General features: G+C 47.1%; 1 protein-coding gene across 6 annotated transcripts in view; it reads right to left on the reverse strand.

Moving 5' to 3' along the window:
* The window catches only part of septin9 (septin 9), a 311371-nt gene that overhangs the window by 37317 nt on the left and 247697 nt on the right, over window positions 1-26357 (reverse strand). For 5 of the 6 annotated variants that reach the window (XM_033044632.1, XM_033044635.1, XM_033044634.1 and 2 more), the window contains 4 exons: window positions 24463-24651; window positions 13313-13438; window positions 8834-8915; window positions 2199-2336 (listed from right to left, as the gene is read on the reverse strand). In XM_033044632.1, coding sequence (XP_032900523.1) covers window positions 2199-2336; window positions 8834-8915; window positions 13313-13438; window positions 24463-24651 — 535 coding nt within the window. The remainder of the gene's footprint in view (window positions 1-2198; window positions 2337-8833; window positions 8916-13312; window positions 13439-24462; window positions 24652-26357) is intronic. The other variant, XM_033044636.1, reaches the window with a different exon arrangement.

Raw genomic sequence — 26357 nt, forward strand, 5'->3', positions numbered from 1 at the left:
AGTCAGGGAGAGAAAGCTGGAAAGAGAGGTGGGGCAGGACACATCGCAGTGAGGTGAGACTAAGCGTAGGTTGGGCGATCGTTTCGCCGAACACCTCCGCTCGGTCCGCAAGAACCTACCTGACCTCCCGGTGGCTCAGCACTTCAACTCCCCCTCCCATTCCCAATATGACCTCTCTGTCCTGGGTCTCCTTCATTGCCAGAGTGAGCAACACCGGAAATTGGAGGAACAGCACCTCATATTCCGCCTGGGGAGCCTGCATCCGGCGGGCATGAACATTGAATTCTCCCAATTTTGTTAGCCCTTGATGTCTCCTCCCCTTCCTTAGCCCTCGAGCTGTCTCCTCCTCCCTTTTTCCTTCCTTCTCCCCGCCACCCCCTATCAGTCTGAAGAAGGGTTTTGGCCCGAAACGTTACCTATTTCCTTCGCTCCATAGATGCTGCTGCACCCGCTGAGTTTCTCCAGCATTGTTGTGTACCTGGGGCAGGACACAGCCTGGCAAGTGATGTGGATATTGATGAGGGGAGGGTGTGATTGACTGATGGGTAGAGTCTGTTGCAAAGGATATTACTTTACTCAGAGAGTGGTAGCGGTGTGGAATGAGCTTCCAGTGGAAGTGGTGGCGGCAGGTTCGTTGGTATCATTTAAAAATAAATTGGATAGGCATATGGATGAGAAGGGAATGGAGGGTTATGGTATGAGTGCAGGCAGGTGGGACTAAGGGAAAAAAGTTGTTCGGCACGGACTTGTAGGGCCAAGATGGCCTGTTTCCGTGCTGTAATTGTTATATGGTTATATGGTTATATGGTTATATGGATAGAACTGAAAAGGAGACAAAAGGGTGTTGGGTGAGGAGGGAAGGAGAGGAGTGCAATGTAAAGCCGGAGGGATTGACATGGGTAGAAGTGACAGGGAGGAGGGGAATGAAGGGAGATAAAAGGGAAATGTGGGGCTCGGAGATGTGAGATGAGTGTACGAAGGAGAGGAATGGAACAGGGTGGCGAGGGTGGTGAGAGATGGTGGGAGAAATGTGCACATACCAGAGGGGTTGAGGGCAGGGAAAGAGAGGATTAGTAGAAAATGTAGAATTCAATGTTCACACCATTGAGTTGCAAGTTTTTCAACGCAATTTGCTGGAATTTAAGGATACCGAGAGTTGCGTTTAACATGGGCATGAAGAGGACTATCTATCTCCTCACCTATTACTGTCAGATACTTCAAAAACAATGTAGAAAATCCTAAACAAAAATCAAGGGTTTCCTGCTGCCATCGAAGTGTCAACATGATATGAGGCAATCCTGCTGAATAAACTGAGTGGGCCATCTTGTGACAATCGGTAAAATGAGCTGGAGAATTGAGCCTGGGGATTGAAAATCCTGCTTCACATTGTGGCCTGGATCTGTGGGCTGCATTTAAATTCAAAAGGTTTATGAAACGTTTAAAGCCATTATGTTTTTGACATTGAACTGATTTGTTTTTAAACAGTTTGCCATAATTGGTAGGTGCATCATTGAGAAGAAGTTCTGGTGAACTTTAGAAAGCATAGTGCTGGGTTGCATCACAGCTTGGTATGGAAACAGCTCCGCCCAAGACCTTCAGACGTTGCGGAGGGTTGTGGATGTGGTCCAGTCCATCACACGGACCAGACTCCCCACCACTGATTCCATCGATACTTCAAGCTGCCCCAGCTAAGCAGCCAACATAATCAAAGACTTGACCCTGTCCCACCCCAGTCATTCCTTCTTCACACTGCTCCCTTCCAGCAGAAGATACAGAAACTTGAAAGCGTGCACCACCAGACTCAGGAACAACTTCTTCTCCTCTGTACACAGGCTTCTGAACAGTCCTTCCATTAGCTAAGGCACCCTCTACCATAATGCGGACATTGGACTTAGTCTATGGAACTGATGAGTTACAATCCAGAGAACTATATTCCGCCCTCTGCATTTTCCCCTTTGCTTGACCTATTGTAGCTGAGTTTGACTTGACTGTATTTCTGCATAGTATTATCTGATCTGATAAAGCTTTTCACTGGATCTCCGTACACGTGTCAATAATTAACCTAAACTTAAAATTCGTTAGTCAATGGAGAACAGAGATATCCAGCAGATTATTTCAGCTGCCTGTGTAAATGTCTCAGCAATATTTTCTTAGAACAGTAAACCAATACGTTGAAGCAGAAACCAAGAGGTACGTACGAGTGCCCGGTTGGTGCAATGAAGTATATACAGCAATGTACTCTGGTGTCTGGGATTCGCTTCTTCCTATCGACGGTTAGCTCTTCTTTCAAGTACCTCTCGTACTGATCATTAATAAACTCCATGATGGGCTGCCAACTAAATGGAAAAGCAGAAATGCAAAATGTAATTAAACCGGTCAAGCAGAAACAGAACTGCGGCAGAGTTTTCAAAGCAACTGTTAAAACTTCATGATTTAAAAGGCAAAATTAAAAATAATATTCAGATTTGCCTTGAAGTTCCCATGTTGTTTCTTTGATGTGGTTGTTTTATAGCTGTGTATTTGTTCCCACTAGGAAGCGTGCCGAGCTGTCTAAAGTCATTATTTGAGGTCGTTTTTCAGTTTAGCTCCATTTTAGGTCAGTTAATGTCAAAATTAAATCCTTACATTAGGAGGAATAAAACTATAACTACACGAGAATTAACAAAAATAGTAATCTCCTCAAGGAAGCAAGTTTATGAAGTTCAGCTTTTGTTATATTTTTAATGACTGGAAAATTATTATACAGGACACATTTATTGCATGTATTGCCTTTTGCTTGCCTTAGAATATTGTTCAGTTCTGGGCACCATATTATAGGAAAGATATTGTCAAGCTTGAAATAGTTCAGAAAAGATTTATGAGGATGTTGCCAGGACTAGAGGGTGTGAGCTACAGGGAGAGGTTGAGCTGGTTGGGTCTCTTTTCCATGGAGCGCAGGAGGATGAGGGAAGATCTTATAGAGCTGTACAAAATCATGAGAGGAATAGATCGGGTTGATGCACAGAGTCTCTTGCCCAGAGTAGGGGAATCGAGGACCAGAGGACATAGGTTCAAGGTGAAGGGGACAAGATTTAATAGGAATCCGAGTTATAACTTTTTCACACAAAGGGTGGTGGGTGTATGGAACAAACTGCCAGAGGAGGTAGTTGAGGCTGGGACTATCCCATTATTTAAGAAACAGTTAGACAGGTACATGGATAGGACAGGTTTGGAGGGATATGGACCAAGCGCAGGCAGGTGGGACTAGTGTAGCTGGGACATTGTTGGCCAGTGTGGGCGAGTTGGGCCGAAGGGCCTGTTTCCACGCTGTATCACTCTATGACTCTACTGGATGGCCTTTTGTGATCAAGGTGAGAGGGGCAAAGTTTAAAGGTCATTTGCAGGGCAATTTTTTTTAAAGCAGAGAATGGTGGGTGCCTGGAGCGTGCTGCCGGGGGTGGTGGTGGTGGTGACACACATACGACCGTGTCATTTAAGAGACTTTTGGATAGGCACTTGGATATGCAGTGAATAGAGGAATATGGATCATATGTGTGCACATAATAATAATAATAATACATTTTATTTATGGGCGCCTTTCAAGAGTCTCAAGGACACCTTACAAAAATTTAGCAGGTAGAGGAAAAACATGTAAGGGGAATGAAATAAATAGTAGAGACATGACTAGTACACAAAGTAAAGACAGAATTCAATTCAAAACACAATATGAGGCAATTAATGCACAGATGAAAAGGGAGGGGGACGTGGGGCTAAGGATAGGCAGAGGTGAAGAGATGGGTCTTGAGGCGGGACTGGAAGATGGTGAGGGACACGGAATTGCGGATCAGTTGGGGGAGGGAGTTCCAGAGCCTGGGAGCTGCCCTGGAGAAGGCTCTGTCCCCAAAACTGTGGAGGTTGGACTTGTGGATGGAGAGGAGACCGGCTGATGTGGATCTGAGGGACCGTGAGGGTTGGTAGGGGGAGAGGAGGTCAGTGAGATATGGGGGGGCCAGATGGTGGAGGGCTTTGTAGGTGAGGATCAGGATTTTGTAGTTGATCCGGTGGGAGATGGGAAGCCAGTGAAGTTGTTTGAGGACTGGAGTGATGTGATGCCAGGATTTGGTGTGGGTGATGAGTCGGGCGGCTGCGTTCTGGACCAGTTGGAGTCGGTTGATGTAGGTGGAGCTGATGCCAAGGAGAAGTGAGTTGCAATAGTCCAGTCGGGAGGAGATGAAGGCATGGATGAGTCTTTCAGCAGTGGGAGGTGTGAGAGAGGGTCTGAGTTTGGCGATGTTGCGGAGATGAAAGAAGGAGGTTTTAATGACATGGCGGATGTGAGGCTCAAGGGAGAGGGTGGAATCAAAGATCACGCCAAGGTTGCGGGCCTTGGGAGATGGGGAGACAGTGGTGCCGTCGATGGTGAGAGTGGGGTTATTGATTTTGCTGAGTGCGGTTTTGGAGCCTATGAGGAGGAATTCTGTCTTATCGCTGTTGAGTTTGAGGAAGTTATGTTGCATCCAGGTTTTTATAGCTGACAAACAGGAGTTGATATGGGAGAGGGGGGGGGGTTGTGGGGGGATTTGGTGCCGAGGTAGATCTGGGTGTCATCGGCGTAACAGTGGAAGTCCAGGTTGAAGTGGCGGAGTATCTGACCAAGGGGGAGGATGTAGATGATGAAGAGGAGGGGGCCGAGTACGGAGCCTTGGGGAACGCCTTTGGGAACAACTGTGGCTGTAGCAGAGGTGTGGTTGTGGAGAGAGATGAAGTGGGATCTGTTGGAAAGGTAGGAACATTTGGCTTGGCATTATGTTCAGCACATTGTGGGCCAATGAGCCAGTTCCTGTGTTCTACTGTTCTATGTTCTATGTTCCAATATCCTCAAAACTTTGAGGATTTTACTGCAAATGAAAGTTTCTTTTTGACCCACTTACATCTGAATCTACGTTTCAAATATTTATGGGCGTTTGAGAAAAATCAGGGAAGAAATAGTTAACATATCATTCCCAGACAAAGGGCAATTTCAGTTGGGTCTTATAATGGGCTGAGCTTAATCTGTGACCATCACAAGCTTTCTCGAGCCTCAGCAAGATGTTTAACACCATGGATTATAACAGCATAGGTGGCATCATAGACAGGAAAGAAGGTTACAGAGGGATCTTGATCAGATGGGCAAGTGGGGCGAGGAATGGCAAACAGAGTTTAATTCAGGTTAGTGCAAGGTGTTGCATTTTGAGAAATTGAACCAGGTGTTGGACCTTCACAATGAATGGTAGGGCCCTGGGTAGTGTCGTAGAGCATAGGGATCAAGAAATACAAGTACACCGTACCCCGAAAATGGCATTGCAGGTATATAAGGTGGTGAGGAAGTCCTTTGGCATGCTGGCCTTTACGAGTGAGGGATGAGTGCGGATGTTGGGACATTGCGTTACAGTTGTACAAGATATTAGTAAGACTGCAGTTGGAGCATTGTGTTCAATTTGGGTCACTTAGTAACATCACTTAAAGATGTTATTAAGCTGGAAAGAGTGCAGAGAATATTTACAAGATAGTTGCCAGGATTCGAGGGGCCGAGCTAATAGGGAGAGATTAGGCAGGCTAAGACTTTATTCCTTCAAGTGCAAGAGTCTGAGGGGTAATCTTGATAGAGGTGCATAAAAGCATAAGGGGAACAGATAGGGTGACCGCATAGGGGGGGGGAAGAATCAAGAACCGGAGAACATAGATTTAAGGTGAAAGGGGAAAGATTTAATAGGAGTCTGTGGGGTCATGTTTTCACACAGAGTGTGGTGGCTTTGTGTAAAAAAGTTGTCCCTCATGTTCCTATTAAACTCCCCACCCCCCATTTTAAACCTATGTCCCCTGGTTATTGATTCCCCTACTCTGGGTAAAAGACTGTGCAATTACCCTATTTATTCCACTCATAATTGTACATACCTCTACAAGATCATCCCTTATCCTCCTGCATTCCAAGGAATAAAGTCCCAGTCTGCCCAACCTCCCCCTATAGCACAGGCCCTCGGGTCCTGGCAACATCCTCCTAAATCCTCTCCGCAGAATTTCCTGCTATAAACATGGACAGAAAAGATTTAGAGGGATATGGACCAAATACAGGCAAATGGGATGAGGTTAGATGGAGCATCTTGGTCAGCATGGACAAGTTGGGCCGAAGGGGCTGTTTCCTTGCTGTACAACTGCCTGAGTCATGGATTCCCCACTTACACTGGGAGACACCACAGTGGAAAGATCCCTCCCTACATTGAACTCATTGTCTGTAGGCTTGGTATTGGGCTGCACTGTTGGCTGCTCATGTCAACCTCATATTTCGTTTGGGCAGCTTACAACCCAGCAGTATTAATATTGATTTCTCTAACTTCAAGTAACCCATGCTTTCCCTCTCTTTACAACCCTCCCCATCCTAGTTCTCCAACAAGTTTCACTGCCCCCCTGATTAATTTTATTGATTGCATGCCTCGCTGCTACTTTCCCCTCAGCTAACAATGAACCGTTCTACATTTCAATAGACAATAGGTGCAGGAGTAGGCCATTCGGCCCTTCGAGCCAGCACCGGCATTCAATATGATCATGGCTGATCATCCCCAATCAGTACCCCGTTCCTGCCTTCTCCCCATTTTCCCTGACTCCGCTATTTTTAAGAGCCCTATCTAGCTCTCTCTTGAAAGCATCCAGAGAACCTGCCTCCACCGCCCTCTGAGGCAGAGAATTCCACAGACTCACCACTCTCTGTAAGAAAAAGTGTTTCCTCGTCACCGTTCTAAATGGCTTACTCCTTATTCTTAAACTGTGGCCCCTGGTTCTGGACTCCCCCAACATCGGGAAGATGTTTCCTGCCTCTAGCGTGTCCAAACCCATAACAATCTTATATGATTCAATGAGATACCCTCTCATCCTTCTAAACTCCAGAGTGTACAAGCCCAGCCGCTCCATTCTCTCAGCATATGACAGTCCCGCCATCCCAGGAATTAACCTTGTAAACCTACGCTGCACTCCCTCAATAGTAAGAATGTCCTTCCTCAAATTAGGGGACCAAAACTGCGCACAATACTCCAGGTGTGGTCTCACTAGGACTCTGTACAACTGCAGAAGGACCTCTTTGCTCCTATATTCGATTCCTCTTGTTATCAAGGCCAACATGCCATTAGCTTTCTTCACTGCCTGCTGTACCTGCATGCTTACCTTCATAGACTGATGAACAAGGACCCCCAGATCCCGTTGTACTTCCCCTTTTCCCAACTTGACGCCATTTAGATAGTAATCTGCCTTCCTGTTTTTGCTACCAAAGAGGATAACCTCACATTAAACTTCATCTGCCATGCATCTACCCACTCCCCCAACCTGTCCAAGTCACCCTGCATTCTCATAGCATCCTCCTCACAGTTCACACTGCCACCCAGATTTGTGTCATCTGCAAATTTGCTAATGTTACTTTGAATCCCTGCATCCAAATCATTGATGTATATTGTAAATAGCTGCGGTCCCAGCACCGAGCCTTGTGGTACCCCACTAGTCACTGCCTGCCATTCTGAAAGGGACCCGTTAATCCCTACTCTTTGTTTCCTGTCTGCCAACCACTTCTCTATCCATGTCAGCACTCCCCCAATACCATGTGCCCTAATTTTGCCCACTAATCTCCTACGTGGGTCCTTATCAAATGCTTTCTGAAAGTCCAGGTACACTACATCCACTGGCTCTCCCTTGTCCATTTTCCTAGTTACATCTTCAAAATTTCCAGAAGATTAGTCAAGCATGATTTCCCCTTCGTAAATCCATGCTGACTCAATCCTGTTACTGCTATCCAAATGTGCCGCTATTTTATCTTTTATAATTGACTCCAGCATCTTCCCCACCACCGATGTCAGGCTAACTGGTCTATAATTCCCTGTTTTCTCTCTCCCGCCTTTCTTAAAAAGTGGGATAACATTAGCCACCCTCCAATCCACAGGAACTGATCCTGGGTCTATAGAACATTGGAAAATTATCACCAACGCATCCACGATTTCTAGAGCCACTTCCTTAAGTACCCCGGGATGCAGACCATCAGGCCCTGGGGATTTATCAGCCTTCAGTCCCATCATTCTATCCAACACCTTCCTGCCTAATGTGGATTGCCTTCAGTTCCTCCGTCACCCCAGATCCTCTGGCCACAACTATATCAGGAAGATTGTTTGTGTCCTCCTTAGTGAAGACAGATCCAAAGTACCTGCTCAACTCATCTGCCATTTCCTTGTTCCCCATAATAAATTCACCTTTTTCGGTCTTCAAGGGCCAACTTTGATCTTAACAAATTTTCTCCTCTTCACATACCTTGATAATCGTCCCCTTGATTCTGTGTTTTCACACCTTACCCTTCCATATCTCTATGTCTCCTTCTCCCCTGACTCTCAGTCTGAAGAAGGGTCTCGTCACCCATTCCTTCTCACCAGAGATGCTACCTGTCCCGCTGAGTTACTCCAGCAATTTGTGTCTATCCTCAGTGTAAATCAGCATCTGCAGTTCCTTCACACACCATATATATTTTGGCTCTTTTCCTAGCCCTTATGACACCTCCTTGAACGTTGACAGAAGCATTTTGACCACTCCAAACGTCTTCAGGATTATGTCCCTGCCATTAAAATACTGAAGCAATATTTTCATATCATATTATATATTACAATATCAATATATTGTGGTAAATGAAGTCACATGCACAGACGCAAACGCTCGGCACAACTTTTCCATGCCAATCAAGATGCCCCATCTCCACTGGTCCCACCTACCTGCGTTTGGCCAACATCCTTCTAAATCTTGGCTGCCACAAGTTATAGTCTGTTTTAACTCGGTAGCAGGAGGTACTCACCAATTCTCATTGTTTATTTGGTCACCAAATCCCGGGGTATCGATTACTGTGAGTTTCATCCGGACACCCTTTTCTTCGATGTCTGCAACAAATGGAATTAGATCAAATCAGGTTGATTGGTGATGATGAGACTTTATTGTCATTTGTACCTAGCCAGGTGAAGTGAAAATCTTTGTTTTTGTATACTAGGCACACAACAGAGTCGCCACAAAGGCACCGGCAAAGTACATCCCTTCTTCGTCCCCCCCACTGGGTTCCCCTTTGATCTTGGTCCCCCCCCCACTCCCCCAAGCCGGGCCCCCCTTGGTTCTCAGTGGCGCAGCCAATCCACCTCAGCTCGTCTCGATCCCGAGTCTCCATCCCCAACCAGACTCCGTTTGAGTCTCCGACCCAACCGCGTGATGAAATCATTACTGCATTTCTCAGATGGGAACGTCCTACTACAGAACAAATTAATAGCTGGACCAGGTACGAATGAGCCAGAACCAGCTACTTCCATTCACCCCTGACCTCTGGCGTTATCATTTGCTCATTTGCAATCTATGAATCACTGACCTGCTGCACTAATTCTAAGAGGCAGGATATTGACCCGAATGCTGCTACATGGCATTGCCAGAACAAGTCCCCCTGTCTATCAGACAGTGCGGGTACGCTCAGTAACTAGTCCAAGCTTAGTCAGCTGCCAAACCTGAGAAACACTTTTGACAAAAAAGAAGAAACAAAGTGCTGGAGTATTTCAGTGGGTCAGGCAGCATCCCTGGAGAAAAAGGACGGGTGATGTCTCATATCTTCAGAAGATGAGAGATCTGAAGCAGAGGTCTGAAGAATGGTTCCGGCCCGAAACAGCCACTGCTTTACTCCAGCACATCGTGTCCTTTTTTGTAAAGTAAAACCTGCATTCAAGCACTTTTGACCCCTCTCCCTCAGCTGATAAATGGCAGCAAGCACGTGGGAGCGCCACCACGCGCAGGTTCCCCTCAGTGTCACAAACCATCCCGAGGAGGAAATATATCTCTAGTCCCTCATCACTCCCTGGTCAAAATCCCCAAATTTTGATTGGAAGATTCCCAAATGAGTTGCCTCAAAAGCGGCCAGTCTCATCAAAGAGCCTCATCACCCAGCCTCTCCCACCATCAGGAAGAAGGTACAGGAGTCTGAGGTCCATGGTCACCAGCTTCTTCCCGACAACCATCAGGCTCTTGAACTCTACACAACACTGTAGCCATGTCAACAAAAGTGCTGGAGAACCTCAGCGGGTATAGCAGCATCAATGGAGCGAAGGAAATAGGTAACGTTTCGGATCGAAACCCTTCTTCAGACTGAGAGGTGAGGCAAAGCCTGTGCCTGAACACTGATCGGAAATCAACATTGGACAAAGAATTGCTAAAGTTTCTTTGGACACTCCGGTGAGCATTGGGCCGGGACACTCCAGTGAGCATTGAGCCGGGACACTCCAGTAAGCATTGAGCCGGGACACTCCAGTAAGCAGGCCTGGCTTGTCCGCCACGGGCTGACGTCGGAGGACCTTCCCGTTTAAAATATTTATGCTCTCCCCATGGAGCAGGAATGGGAGATAAGGTGGAGGGAGATGGTGTCGGAAGCAGACACTGCACAAGGGGCCCGGTGAGAGGAGCCGAGGGGATCTTACCTTCTTCGCCCTCAAGGTCGGCTGCGCAAGGCGTTGCCTGGGGAACACGGGCTGAAGATATCCGTGTGAGGAGAGGGACACTGGATCGCAGGACGACCGAAGTGGAGGCAATAGACAATAGACAATAGGTGCAGGAGCAGGCCCTTCGAGCCAGCACCGCCATTCAATGTGATCATGGCGCAATGTGTGAGCAGCGAACTATCATCCAGAGCTGTGAAAGAGGTCCTGGACCCTATCCCCCATACGCAACACCGGCCAATCACCATAAACATCCGATCCGCTCTCCAAGCAACAACCGTCCCCTTCCGCAGAAGGTTCAATCTGCGGAAGGCCGACTGGCTGTCATTCCAACAGGAGATCGAAGACTCCATCCCCAGCATTCCATCACACCCCAACAACTATACCACGTTCACAGAACTGCTGAAAAGGTTAGCCAGGCGACATATACCAAGAGGATGCCAGACCGAGTACATCCCCGGGCTGTCGAAAACATTCAGCGATCTACTGAAAGCCTACCACAGGGCATACCACGAGGACCCATTCTCCTCCACCACCATGGAACTCGGAGAGATCCTGTTGAACACAGTCGGGGAGGACCGAAGGCAAGTCTGGAAGGAGTTGATAGAAAACACCAACATGACCAATAACAGCAGGAAGGCATGGGCCACAATCCGCCGCCTCGGTGAAGACCATACCACACCGCCCACGCTCACAACAGTCACAGCAAACTCAGTTGCAGCGCAGCTGGTGGCAAACGGTCGTAGCCAAAACCGGCGCAGACCCACAGGAGAATACCGCCGGACAGCGGTAACAGACCGCCTACAACCAGCCAGCGCTCTCACCAAGCCCTTCGACCTAGAAGAACTCGAAGCTGCAATGAGCATGCTGAAACCTGGGAAAGCAGCAGGAATCGATGATGTACTGACGGAAATGATACAGCATCTTGGACCTAAAGCAAAGACCTGGCTCCTAGCAATGCTGAACTCATGCATGGCACAGAAAACAACCCCACCTGTATGGAGAAAGGCCAAGACTGTCGCAATTCCCAAACCTGGAAAGGACCCATCATCCCCAAAGAGCTACAGACCCATTTCCCTCCTCTGCATCACCTACAAGCTCTACGAGAGGCTACTATTCCAACACCTTATGCCACTTATAGACTCCAAGCTTACTAAAGATCAAGCTGGCTTCCGCCCTGGCCGCTCCTGTGTCGGGCAGCTACTGAACCTCACCCAACACATTGAGGACGGTTTTGAGTGCAAACTCATCACCGGAGCAGCTTTCATAGACCTCACCGCTGCCTACGACACTGTCCAGCACCGCACCATGATCAGGAAACTTTCTGACATGACTGGTGACCTCGACCTGTGCCAAGTCATCAAAAGCCTTCTCAACAACAGGCGCTTCTTCGTTCAACTAAACGACAAGAAGAGCAAATGGAAAGCCCAAAAGAATGGCCTACCACAAGGCAGCGTACTGGCCCCCCTCCTCTTCAACATCTACACCAACGACCAACCACTTTCCCCACAATGCCGCCGCTTCATCTATGCTGATGACCTCTGCATCACCACCCAACAGGAGAACTTCCAGAAGATCGAGTCTGTCCTGGAAAGGGCCCTCCAAGAGATGACAACCTACTACAATAACAACCACCTGAAACCCAACCCATCAAAAACCCAACTATGCAGCTTCCATCTTAAAAATCCAGATGCAGGAAAACAACTGAGCGTCTCATGGGATGGCCACAAACTCTCCAACCACTTCCACCCCGTGTACCTCGGAGTCACACTCAACAGGACACTCTCTTTCAAAACCCACCTTCAGAACACCAAAGCCAAGGTCAACACTCGCAACAACATCCTGCGCAAACTGGTAAACTCAAAGTGGGGCGCTGATCCACCAACCATCCGTGCAACTGCCCTAGCCCTGTGCTTCTCCACAGCTGAATACGCGTGCTCAAGCTGGAGCCGCTCCCACCACACCAAACTGGTTGACACAGCCCTCAACGACACCTGCCGCATTATCACGGGATGCATAAAGACAACGCCAGTCCCGTGCCTCTACGCCCTAGCTGGTATTGCCCCCCCCCATATCAGACGATCCATCGTCGCCCAAGACGAGCGGAGAGCACAGGAGATCGATACCAGGCACCCCCTGCACGGACACACAGCACCTCCACCCCGACTGAAATCCAGAGCCAGTTTCTTGCAGACAGTCCCACCTCTCCAGGCAACCAAAGAAACAGCAAGGACCAACATCTGGAAAGATGAATGGAACCAGCTCAACACACGAGCCCACGACTGGATGGAGAGAGGAATCACTCCGACTGAATGCCTCGCCAGCGGGCACGACCTCCCATGGCCAACCTGGAAGACCCTCAATAGATTACGAGTGGAGCAGGGGAGGTGCAAAGCACTTATGAAAGCATGGAACTACCAGGCAGAAGACACATGCAGCTGTGGAGCAGTACAGACAATGTCCCACCTACTGGACCTAGTGTGACCACGCCCCCCAGTGCAGCCCCCAGGACCTGGCTGAACCGACCCGACCAGCTGTGACCGGCGCCAGATACTGGCAGAACGACATCTGAGATTGCAACGGACTCGAAGAAGAAGATGGCGCGGCTGCAACGGGCCTTTGTGGCCACTGCAGCTGGGACTGTAAAACGGCACCAAAATGGCACCTCGCATGTGGCGACCAGGGTGATTGTATTTATACGGGGATAGTCTTGCTGAGTTGTATGCAACAAATGTATTTCACTGTACACAATAAAGAACCCATTGAACCACTAAACAAGTACTTGGGCAAATTAGTCACCGAGATGAACTTACCGTGACTGATTGACTTCATTTCAACTGTTTGTGGGATCTTTTCTTCCTTCCCTTCGACAGATTTCCGGCTGACTTTGGACTTGAATAGAGTGTTTATTAATGTGGACTTTCCCAGACTGCTTTGACCTAAGGAAGGAAAAAATGTGACATGGTAAAATCACATTCACAAACCTACATAGGAGCAAAATATATCATGAGCATTGTGTTGCAGTTATCTACTGAACCTCCGTACATGCCCCATTTTAATAGTCCAGAAGGAAAATAGGGTTAATTAATTCTCACATTATATTTTTGATTGATTGAACGATACAATATGGAAACGGACCGCGTCCACGCCAACCTGTTCACACTAGTTCTATGTTATCCCACTTGCTCATCCACTCCCTACACACCAGGGGCAATTTACAAAGGGCTGATTAACCTACAACCCCGCACGTCTTTGGGATGTGGGAGGAAACCCATGCAGTCACAGGGAGAACGTGCAAACTCCACACAGACAGTACCCGAGGTCAGGATCGAACCAGAGTCTCTGGTGCTGTGAGGCAGCAGCTCTACCAACTGTGCTGCCCTGTCTAAACTACATGGAATTCTAAGTGGAAAACAGAAATTCCATGTAATGATAAATGCCTCTCATGTGTTAAATTGCTTGAGCCAACTTACGATCCAGGCTGAATCACAAAACAACAAACACTAATAGAGAAATGCACTTTCCGAGCAACAGGAACCTTCCTCCCACAGGCCACATTCAAATGGAGCATGAGTCACAATCCTTTGCATGTTTCATTGCCTGAGAAAAAACATTGCACCCTTTGAAATTCTTTTTACCACCAGACTGTCATTACTTAAAACACAATAGTTCATCTCCACTTCAGAATTTCACATAGCAAAGTAAATAGTTTTATTAAAGCATTCTTTCACAAAGTTTCAAGGTCACAAGGTGATGAGTTTAAGCGTGTAGACCTGAGCACATAATCTCTGTTGAGATTTCACTGCTACACAAAACCCAATGTTAAAGATGGATATAAAGTGCTGGAGTAACTCAGCGGGTCAGGATGCCTCTGCAGGAAAAGGGCTGGGTGACGTTTTGGCTTGTGACCCATCTTCAGACCTGACCCTAAATGTTGCCATCCTCCTTCTCCAGAGGTGATGCCTGACACGCTGAGTTACTCCAGCAAATTTGTGTCTATCTTTGTTATAAACCAGCATCTGCAATTCCTTGTTTCTAAACCAAATGTTACACCAGCTCAACTGCGCCCTTTTCCAGGATTTCAAATTCCGGCTCTATTTGACTTCTTAATTGTTGTTTAGGGACACAGCATAAAATACATCTCACTGTATCATCCACTCCCCACACACTAGGGGCAATTTACAGAGGCCAATTAGCCTACGATCCTGCACGTCTTTGAAACGTGGGATGAAATGGGAGAACGTGCAAACTCCACACAGATGGCACCTGACGTCAGGATCGAAGCTGGGTTTTTGCCACCGTGAGGCAGCAGCTCAAACAGAGATTTTGTGCAATGTTGAAAATACAATGCTTCCCTTGTTTACCCACTATTGATGTCCATAACCACACTAACATGTCAGTAATTGGTCACTGTCTCACTGTGGTTACCAGCATCCAGCTGTGTGCTGTTTAGTATTAGCTTCCCTTACAGAGCAGCAAAGACTCTTTCATTAGTGTGTCCAAAAGATACAGAAAGACCAAATTAAGGTTAGCAAACCTTCTTTCTTTCCCAAGATGAATTGTCTGATTATTTTAGTTATCCCCGTTGTATCCCTGAACAGACTTTGTTCTTCTTCAAGACAGAGTGCTGGAGTAACTTAGTGGGTCAGGCAGCATCTGTGGAAGGAATGGTTAGGTGGTGTTTTGTGTTTGCATCCTTCTTCAGACTGGCCCAGTACCCAACACCCAGTCTGAAGAAGGGCCCGACCCAAAACGTCACCTATCTGTTCCCTCCATGGATGCTGCCTAACCGACTGAGTTCTTCCAGCACGTTGTGTTTTGCTTAGGATTCCAGCATCTCTAGATCGTTGTGTCTCCATTCAAAAGAAGGGCTTCCTGACAACAAATTAGTTCTGTAATTCAATCCTTAAAAAAGATTGGGTTAATGAAGAAAGAAAACTGCTGTCTGTTGGTGACTTACCTGGAACTATAATATCAATTAGTGGCGGCGCGGCTCTGGCTGCAGCGGCTCTCCGGCAGTCCTGTTTGTTTTGTGTTTTTTGGGTTGTTTATTTTCGTTTTGGTTAGTCTAGTTTTGGTTTTTAGTTTCTGTTTTTGGGGGGGGGGGGGGGTTGAAACGGGGCTTGCTGTCTCTCCCTGCGGGGGAATGCGACTTTTTTGTCGTATTCCCCTTCTCTGCCTCCGTCTGCGCTGAGGCCTAATGGCGGAGCTGGCGACCTCGAGGCTCAGGAGGCAGAGCCCGCCAGGACTCGCACTGAGCTCGCTCTCGTGAGGGCGGCCCGGCTCGGGGCTGGAACAGGGCTTCCGTGAGGGGCTGTGACGCTCCCGTGAGGACGGCCGGCCCGAGGAAGGAACGGTGCTCCCGTCGGAGTGGCCGAGCTCGGGGAGGTACGGCGCTCCTAGCCCGAGGGAGGAGCGGCACCCAGTCAGGGCGGCCCAGCCCGAGGGAGGAGCGGCGCCCAGTCGGGGCGGCCCAGCCCGAGGGAGAAGCGGCGCCCAGTCGGGGCGGCCCAGCCCGAGGGAGAAGCGGCGCCCAGTCGGGGCGGCCCAGCCCGAGGGAGGAGCGGCGCCCGGTCGGGGCGGCCCAGCCCGAGGGAGGAGCGGCGCCCGGTCGGGGCGGCCTGGCGCGAGGCTGAGACGGTAACGGCACTCACGTGAGGGCGATCCAGCTCGGGGCTGGAACGGTGCTCCGGTGGCTTGGACGGTGTTCTGGCGGTGGTGACCTGAGTCCGGGGTTCGGCCGCGGGCCAGCGGCTGCGTCAGCAGGACTGGTGAGCGGCAGCTTCGACCACCCCGGGCCGCGGTGTTTGAGCCGCGGGACAGTTGTAACATCGCCCGGGGGGTATCGCCTCAGCGCAGAGGGAGAAGAGGCGGGAAGAGACTGGAGACCTAAGACTTTTGCCTCCATCACAGTGAGGAGATGTTGGGTAGACTCACTGTGGTGGATGTTAATATGTGTTTATTGTTGTTTTTTATTGTATTGTATTGTATGTATGACTGCTTCAATTTCGTTTAGACTTCGGTCTGAATGACAATAAAAGGCTATCTAATCTAATCTAATCTAAAAATTCCTCATTTCAGAGCTTCCCTCCTTACCTGCTCAAGAATGGAATCACAAAATGCTGGAGTGCTGAGTTACTCCAGCACTTAGTGTTCTGTTTATAAGGTTACATTTTGATATATATTAGCCAGTAAGGGGAAGTATCATGCCATTCAATTTAAATACTAAAACATTATGATCCTTCATAAAAATGTTTACCTCAACGTTTTTCTTAAATCTAACGAGCAGTTTGTGCTTAAGATTTATTTGCTATAGTATACTTGGAGAAACCACAAATAAAAGTAAATTGTCCCTAGCGTGTAGGATATTGCTAGTGTACGGGGTGATCGCTGGTTGGTGCAGACTCGGTGGCCGAAGGGTCTGTTTCCGCACTATATCTCTAAAGTCTAAAAAGATTGTAACAGTGATATCATTGGTACAACGACAATCAAATAAGTTGTTTAAGAAGGAACTGCAGATGCTGGAAAATCGAAGGTACACAATAAAAAGCTGGAGAAACTCAGCGGGTGCAGCAGCATCTATGGAGCGAAGGAAATAGGCAACGTTTCGGGCCGAAACGTCTGAAGAAGGGTTTCGGCCCGAAACGTTGCCTATTTCCTTCACTCCATGCAAAGAGTTGAACAATCTCCACTATAGGAAATAGGCAACGTTTCGGGCCGAAACCCTTCCGGGTTTCGGGCCGAAACGTTGCCTATTTCCTTCGCTCCATAGATGCTGCTGCACCTGCTGAGTTTCTCCAGCTTTTTTGTGTACCGACAAAGGTTTGTATTAGGTGTTTATAATATAAACTTGGTTTACCTTGGTTGTTTGTAATATAAACCAGCTCTATATTGTATATTTATAGTACCACACATTAATATTGGGGGAGACAAGGATAGTGTTAGTGTACGGGGTGATCACTAGTCGGCGTAGACTCGGTGGGCTGAAAGACCTGTTGCCACGCTGTATATCTAAAGTCTAGATTCCACACCATTCAATCGTGGCTGATCTATTTTTCCCTCTAAACCCAATTCTCCCATTACCCTTTGATGATTATTAGCTTAGATATTATATTAAGGGGCAAAGAAAGATAAAAAACAAGCAGAGAAGATGGACTCTTTTTAATTAAGATCACTCAACCCATTTAAATGAATAGAGCCATGCCTCAGATCCAGTCTGAGCACTGGCATCTCAGCCCTGTATGTCCCCCACTGCAGTGTACAAGAATGAGAGATTATGCTGGCACAGTCACTACAGCTGGCTGGCAGCGTAACCCAAACAATTATAAATATCACAGCTTTCATAGTTAGCCATGGCTGCAAGATGTTCAATGTCCTTTATATAGATTGTGTTCATTTTATAAAAGTCAAAGCCCTATCTTGACTTCAGTGGGGAAAGCCATATCTCACAGTTCTGTCCTGGGCCCAGCACATTTGATTGTATCAATGAGATATAATCACAGAGAAAGCTTGTGGACCTCTCTACTTCCCCAGAAGATTGAGGAGATTTGGTATGCTGATCTATTAAACCTATAGAGGCCCAGTGCAAATTGGAGGAACAGCACCTCATATTTCGCTAAGGCAGCTTACACCCTAACGGTATGAACATTGACTTCTCTAACTTCAAATAACCCTTGCTTTCACTCTCTCTCTCCATCCCTCCCCCTTCCCAGTTCTCTGACCAGTCTTACTGTCCCTGACTACATTTTATCTATGTTTACTTAGTTGTTACCTTCTCCCAGCTAACAATGATCCAGTCTACATTTTCCTTGATCTCCATTCCCTCTGACCTGTTTTCACACCTTACACTTCCTTATCTAAGTATCTCCCTCACCCCTGACATTAGTCTGAAGAAGGATCTCGACCCAAAACGTCACCCATTCCTTCTCTCCAGAGATGCTGCCTGTCCCGCTGAGTTACTCCAGCATTTTGTATCTCTTCGGTTTAAACCAGCATCTGTAGTTCCTTCCTACATATTAAACTTCTATATATGTACAGTAGAGAGTATAATGACTGATTGGGCAACTTGATTGCCACAGAAGTCTGTAGAGGCCAAGTCAATGGATATTTTTAGGGCAGAGATAGATAGATTCTTGATTAGTACGGGTGTCAGGTGTTAAGGGGATAAGGCAGGAGAATGGGGTTGAGAGGGAGAGATTGATCAGCCATGATTGAATGGTGGAGTAGACTTGATGGGCTGAATGGCCTAATTCTGCTCCTATCACTTATCAACGAAGGAGATTGCTGAGAGTAGCAGACACTGACTGCTCGGTCCATCACAAGTATTGTGCCCTCCCCACTGTCGAAGGGATCTACAGGAGGCGCTGCCTCAAAAGCAGGCAGGAAGCATCAAGGCCCGCATTGCCTGGGTCACGCTCTCATCTCACTCCTACCATCAGGTAGAGGGAACAGAAGCTTGTAAACTGTGACTGCCAGGTTCAAAAAAAGCCTTTTCCCAACAACCATCAGGCTTTTGAACACTACACATTGTACATTAACCTCAGCATCTTTGAATGTCTATGGACTGTCAGTGGGTATTTTTAAGGCTAAGAGACAAATTCTTGATTAGAATGGGTGTCAAGGGATATGGGGAGAAGGCAGGAAAATGGGATTAGGAGACAGTGATCAGCCATGATTGAATGGCGGAGTAGACTAGATGGGCCGATTGGCCTAATTCTACTCCTATAACTTGTGAACTTGTCTGGTCGTACTCAGGACTTCAGGTTTTTGCACTTGTATTGTGTTTATTAATTTATTGAATTAAAAAAAAATTATATATTATCTGTGTATCCAGGCTTGTTAAGCTGCTACTAGAAATAATTTAATTGTTCCATTGTAGGTAAATATGACAATTAAACATTCTTGACTCCTGAGAATATAGTTTCAAATCTGCATCATACCCCTTCACAATCTTTAGTTTAATTTAGTTTGGAGATACAGCGTGTGAAACAGGCCTTTCAGTACACCAAGTCGGTACCGCCCAGCAATCCCTGTACACTAGTTCTATCCTCTAGACTAGGGAGAAATGACAAAGCCAATTAACCTATAAATCTGCAAGTCTTTGGATTGTGGGAGGAAACCGGAGCACCCGGAGAAAACCCATGCGGTCACAGGGAGAACGTGCAAACTCCGTTCAGACAGATTCAAATAAGCTCTGAACCTCTCGAGAAAATACAGACCCAAATGTTCCAATCTTCATGTTTTCTCACGGAGTCACAGTCATCCAGCGTGGAAACAGTCTCTTCGGTCCAACATGCTCACCGACCAACATGTCCCATCAACACTAGACCCCGCCTGCCTGCTATTGGCCCATATCCCTCTAAACCTGTCCTATCCATGTACCTGTCTAAATGTTTCATGAACGTTGGGATAATACCTGCCTCAACTACCTCCTGCGGCAGCTCAATCCATATACCCACCCTGCCTTTGTGTGAAGAAGTTACCCCTTAGGCTCCTATCGGGCGGCACGGTGGCACAGCGGTAATGTTGCTGCCTTACAGCGAATGTAGCGCCAGAGACCCGGGTTCGAGCCCGACTATGGGTGCTGTCTATACGGAGTTTGTACGTTCTCCCCGTGAACTGCGTGGGTTTTCTCTGAGATCTTCGGTTTCCTCCCACACTCCAATGACGTACAGGTATGTAGGTTAACTGGCTTGGTAAATGTAAACATTGTCCCTAGTGGGTGTAGGGTAGTGTTAATATGCGGGGATTGCAGGTCAGCGCGGACCCGGTGGGCCGAAGGGCCTGTTTCAGCGCTGTATCTCTAAACTAAATATATCCGCCCCCCCACCTTAAACCCTCTGGTTCTCGATTCCCGTACTCTGGGCCAGAGACTCATCGCATGTACCTGATCGTTTCCTCTCATGATTTTGTACACTCCAGCACCTAACTGGCCTATACAAGAGAGTTTGGCACTAAAAATGAAACCGTGCATTCCAAAACAGTCATAGATTGCGAACAAAACAATCAAACAATATTCTGCAGTCCACCTGACTCTGCAGCGACTACAGCTTATGCTCACATATGAACAGGACCTATATTACCAGCATCATCAACAATACCAGACTATTTTAAAACCACTGCAGCTCAAGATATGAAACCTGCAAGGAAAGAGTGCCCCAGAAGGCAGCCGATTAACTTTTGGGTCAGTTCCACATTTCGAAGCACTCCTTGCAATATTCCTCAGGTCACCATAAAAGGCAAGACATCAACTGAAAGAACTAAACACTTTGGCTGGGAAAGATTATATGACTCATTCTATCAGGATTAGGAATGCAGCACCTTGACTTCAAGCAGTAATAGTTATAATAAATTATATTCAAGAGTTCTCATCCGATTCTGGATATCTATCAAAAGAGCTTCTTGAATGCAGCCCAAATCATTAACACTATTCTTTAGGCACTGCAATGCATTTATGCTGAAATGCATCAGTAAAATAAAAATAAAAATCACATTGAGAATGAGAAGTGTTTGATCTGTGAAGGATAAATGGTCGCTGCAATCTTTGGGGCTGCATCCGTTCCTTGGAAGTCATGCGTATGGAAATTGTACATTCTAGAGATACAATTTGGGATAATTATGTGGAAAGGTTGCGTGAATATTTGTTGCCTCATATGTAGCATGGAAGGTACTGTAATCCTTTCAGCTCCCTGGCATCAGTCCAAGGCCTACTACTTACATGGGATTGGATTCAGTCCAGAGCCTGCAGTATCTCTTCATGCAGATGTGCATAAATTAGTACGGCTAAGATGGACACAAAAAGCTGGAGTAACTCGACGGGTCTGGCAGCATCTCCGGAGAAAAGGAATAGGCGCCGTTTCGCGTCAAGACCCTTCTTTGGACCGAGGGTCAGGGGAGAGGGAAACGGGAAATATGAAAAAGGTGCATAGAACAAATGAATGAAAGGCCTGCACAAGGACAAATCAAATCCAGCAATGATGATCAAGTAAAGGTGGAGCCCACAATGCTGATAATGAGTGACACAAACAGTGAAACTCAACAGGACAACAGTGAAACTAGTACGACGACTAGGGTGGCAGAGGGACGGGCAGAGAGGGGATGCAAGGATTATTCATATTATTTAGAGAAATCTATATTAATACCACTGGGTTGTAAGCTGCCCAAACGAAATGTGAGCTGCTGTCATTATTATATAATATATTAGTATAGATTCTCTTTACCAGTTGTAAGACCAAAGTGATCAGGAAGATTTCTCATTGCGAATAAACAGTCCCTTCCTTGTTTTTTTTTAGTTATCTTTAAAGGATGTGGGATGATTCCGGAGCACCCGGAGGAAACCCACATGATGACAGGGAGAACGTACAAACTCCACACAGAGGGCACCTGCAGTCAGAATTGGACCTGGGTCCCTGGCGCTGTAAGGCAGCGACCCTACCGCTGCACCATTGTGCCGCCCTAGTCTGCATGTCATTAGGATGTGGGAGGAACTGGAAGGACCCATGAAACCATGTGGTCACAGAGTGAACTTGCAAACTTCACAGACAGTGCCAGAGGTCAGAATTGAACCCAGATAGAAACATAGAAAATAGGTGCAGGAGTAGAGGCCATTCGGCCCTTCGAGCCTGCACCGCCATTCAATATGATCATGGCTGATCATCCAACTCAGTATCCTATACCTGCTTTCTCTCCATACCCCCTGATCCCTTTAGCCACAAGGGCCACATCTAACTCCCTCTTAAATATAGCCAATGAACTGGCCTCAACTACCTTCTGTGGCAGAGAATTCCACAGATTCACCACTCTCTGTGTAAAAAATGTTTTTCTCATCTCAGTCCTAAAAGATTTCCCCCTTATCCTTAAACTGTGACCCCTTGTTCTGGACTTCCCCAACATCGGGAACAATCTTCCTGCATCTAGCCTGTCCAACCCCTTAAGAATTTTGTAAGTTTCTATAAGATCCCCCCTCAATCTTCTATATTCTAGCGAGTACAAGCCGAGTCTATCCAGTCTTTCTTCATATGATAGTCCTGACATCCCAGGAATCAGTCTGGTGAACCTTCTCTGTACTCCCTCTACGGCAAGAATGTCCTTCCTCGCATAGAGGTAACCAGAGCTGGAAGGCTGTGGTTTTCCCACTGCGTCTCCCTGTAGAGTTTTACAACCGCTGAACGTGATAATTAGATGTCTCAAACTGATCACTTTTTTCTCATGTGCAATTGGATTGATGGATTGAAAGATTGGGCGGCATAGTGGCGCAGTGGCAGAGCCGCCACAGACCCGGGTTCGACCCTGACTATGGGTGCTGTCTGTACGGAGTCTGTACGTTCTCCCTGTGACCTACGTGGGTGCTTCGGTTTTCACCCACATTCCATAGATGTTTGTAGGTTAATTGGCTTCTGTAAATTGTCCCTAGTGAGTAGGATGGTGCTAGTGTATGGGGTGATCACTGGTTGGAGTGGACTCGGTGGACTGAAGGGCCTGTTTCCATGCTGCATCTGTAAAACAGGCCCTTCTCACCAATGGGTCCACCAATGGGTCCACACTGATCATGGATGGCCCCTTCACAATCGTTCTATGTTCTCACACTTTTTGCATCCACTCCCTACACACTAGGGGGCAATGTAGAGCGGCCAATGAGCCGGCATATTCTTTGGGATGTGGGTGGAAGCTGGAGTGCCCGGAGGAAACCCATGGGGGTCACAGGGAGAAGGTGCAAAGTCCACACATACAGCACCCGAGGTCAGGATGGAATCCGGGTCTCAGGCCGTTATGCAGCAGCTGTACCCGCTGAACCAACGTGCTGCCCCAATGGCATCGCAGATCTGTTCAGTTTTGTTTTGTTTAGATTAGAGGTAGAGCGCAGAAACAGGCCCTTCGGCCCAGCGAGTCCGTGCCGACCAACGATCCCCATACACTTGTACTATACTACACACTAGGGACGTTTTACAATTATACCCCAAAGCCAATTAGCCCTCAAATCTTGAAGTGTGGCGGCACCCGTACTCAGGATCGAACCTGGGTCTCTGGCGCTGTAAGGCAGCAACTCTACTGCTGCACCACTGTGCCGCCCTGTTATTTCTCAATCTCGTGTGGCTATACGCCACTCGTCACAAATGCCTGATCCTGGAACTTACGTGGAGCACCTTGTAGTGACAAAACCAGCCAAGACTATACCCGACATTGAAACAAAAGATAAACACAAAGTGTTAGAGCAACTCAACTCTTCTTCAGAGTGGAGTCTGGGTCAGAAAATGGTTGAAGAGCAGGAATTACAGAGCGGGGGGCACGTAAGAGAAGGTCTCACAGAATTCCTGTCGGAGAGAGTAGAAGAACTACTTCAAAGCAGGCATCGTTTGAGGAGATTATGCAGTGGGGCAGTAAAATGGAGACACAAGGATTTGCAGATGCTGGAATCTTGAGCAAAACACAAAGGGCTGGAGTAACTCAGCAGGCCAGGCAGCATCTGTGGAGGGAATGATTAGGAAATGTTTCAGGTTGGGAGCCATCTTCAGTTTGGTTCAGTACCTTGTACCAAATAATGCCCCTGTCCCACTTAGGAAACCTGAACGGAAACCTCTGGAGACTTTGTGCCCCACCCAAGGTTTCCGTGCGGTTCCCGGAGGTTGCAGGAGGTTGCAGGTAGTGGAAGCAGGTAGGGAGACTGGCAAAAACCTCCGGGAACCGCACGGAAACCTTGGGTGGGGCACAAAGTCTCCAGAGGTTTCCGTTCAGGTTTCTCAAGTGGGACAGGGGCATAAGGATCCCACCAAACATTACCTGTCCATTCCCCCCACAGATGCTGCCTGGCCCATTGAGTTACGCCAGCCCATTGTGTTTTGCTCAGGATTCCACCATCTGCAGGTCTTTATGTCTCCATTCAAACAAGAGGGCTTGGCAAGAGCAATATATTCCTGTAAATTCCAACCAATAAAAGATTGGATTAATTAGTTTCTCGGCGACTTACCTACAACCATTATATTGAATTCAAATCCTTGTTTCATAGCTTTCCTCCTCATCTGTTCAAGAATGGAATCAATGCCCACATAGCCAAAATTGTCAAAGCCTGGCTTCTCATTCTGTACGGGCTGCTTAAGGCCTCCGTCTCTGGAATGTTCCGACATGCTGCTGGCTTTGGTCGAGCTATTTTCTGCACCTGCCATAAAGCGAGAGAAAAAAAACCTTTCAAATTACTATTGCAATCATTCCCAACTGCTGCAAAACAAAATTAGGTAATTTGTAGCAGGTTAGATCAGTACTGTTACTGTCAAGCAATTATGAAATTGTCCTTCAAATTCTTCACTTGATTTTGGTTTAGTTTAGAAATACAAAACAAAAACAGGCCCTTCGGTTCACCTCTTCAGGGACAGTTTCTTCCCCGATGTTATCAGGCAACTGAATCTTCCTACCAACAACTAGAGAGCAGTCCTGAATTACTATCCATCTCACTGGAGACCCATGGACCATCTTTGAAAGGACTTCACTGGGTTTATCTTGCACTAACCATTATTCATGTTATTCCCTTTATCATGTATCTATCTGTACACTGTGGATGGGTCGATTGTAATCATGTATTGTCTTTCCGCTGACTGGTTAGCACGCAACAAAAGTTTTTCACTGTACCTCAGTACACACGGCAAGAAACTAAACTCAAACTCTACAAGTCCACGCCAATCAGCGATCATCCCATGCACTAGCACTATCCTACATGCTAGGGACATTTTTTTTTTTTACAGAAGCCAATTAACTTACAAACCTGTATGTCTTTGGCGTGTGGGAGGAAACCGGAGCACCCGGGGAAAACCCACGTAGGTCACAGGGAGAACGTACAAACTCTGTACAGACAGCACCCGTAGTCACGATCGAACCTGGGTCTCTGGCGCTGTAAGGCAGCGACTCTACCACTGCGCCACCGTAGATTCACGATTCACCGGCACAAGCATAATGTTAACACGGGGCAGTTTCAATGCACAAACCTTAAAAACCTAGTTCAAGCCGGAAGCAACAACATCAGTTGTAGGTATTGCTAATCAGATAATAGTCTCGACAGGATGTTGTGGAAAAGAGCTAATGCAAACTCACAAATGGTGTCGACCGCAGACGAGACACTAATGTTATAAAGAAACAGAAATATAGAAACACTACAAAAGTTTCAAACTGTGACAGATAACAACATTTCCTGTGTACTCAGCATGGATAATAAGCCAGCATATTTAAACAGGCCATTGCGGAAACAATTTTGCTCATTTTTTCCTCAATGTAGTATTGATGCTTTGTTAATTATCACTTTAAGTTTAAATCAACAGACGGCACATTTCACAGGAACCTCATTTGCATAAAGATCAAAGCAGGGATTTCAAGTTTGAGAGTTATTTATAAGATGCATTTTTTCCCCTCCCCCAAAATACCCGCATCTTAAGGTTTTCACTAAAGTCAAGCAAAACCAAAAGCCGGCACCATGAACAATTACACCGGGGCAAATCGGCGGAACAGCACCTCATATTTTACTTGGGCAGCTGATGAATATTGAAGATAAGACACACACGCTGGAGTAATTCAGTGGGTCAGGCAGCATCTCTAGAGAAAAGGAATAGTTGAGACCCTTCTCATTGATTTCTTTAAATTCAAGTAACTTTTGCATCCCCTCTCTCTCTCCGTCCCTCCCCCACCCTAGTCTTCCCACTAGTTTCACTGTCATTCCGCCTAGTTCCACTATTCGTTTCACAGAAACATAGAAACATAGAAACTAGGTGCAGGAGGAGGCCATTCGGCCCTTCGAGCCAGCACCGCCATTCATTGTGATCATGGCTGATCGTCCCCTATCAATAACCCGTGCCTGCCTTCTCCCCATATCCCGTGACT

This window comes from Amblyraja radiata, chromosome 26 (genome assembly GCF_010909765.2).
Source record: "Amblyraja radiata isolate CabotCenter1 chromosome 26, sAmbRad1.1.pri, whole genome shotgun sequence".
NCBI classification, from domain to species: domain Eukaryota; kingdom Metazoa; phylum Chordata; class Chondrichthyes; order Rajiformes; family Rajidae; genus Amblyraja; species Amblyraja radiata.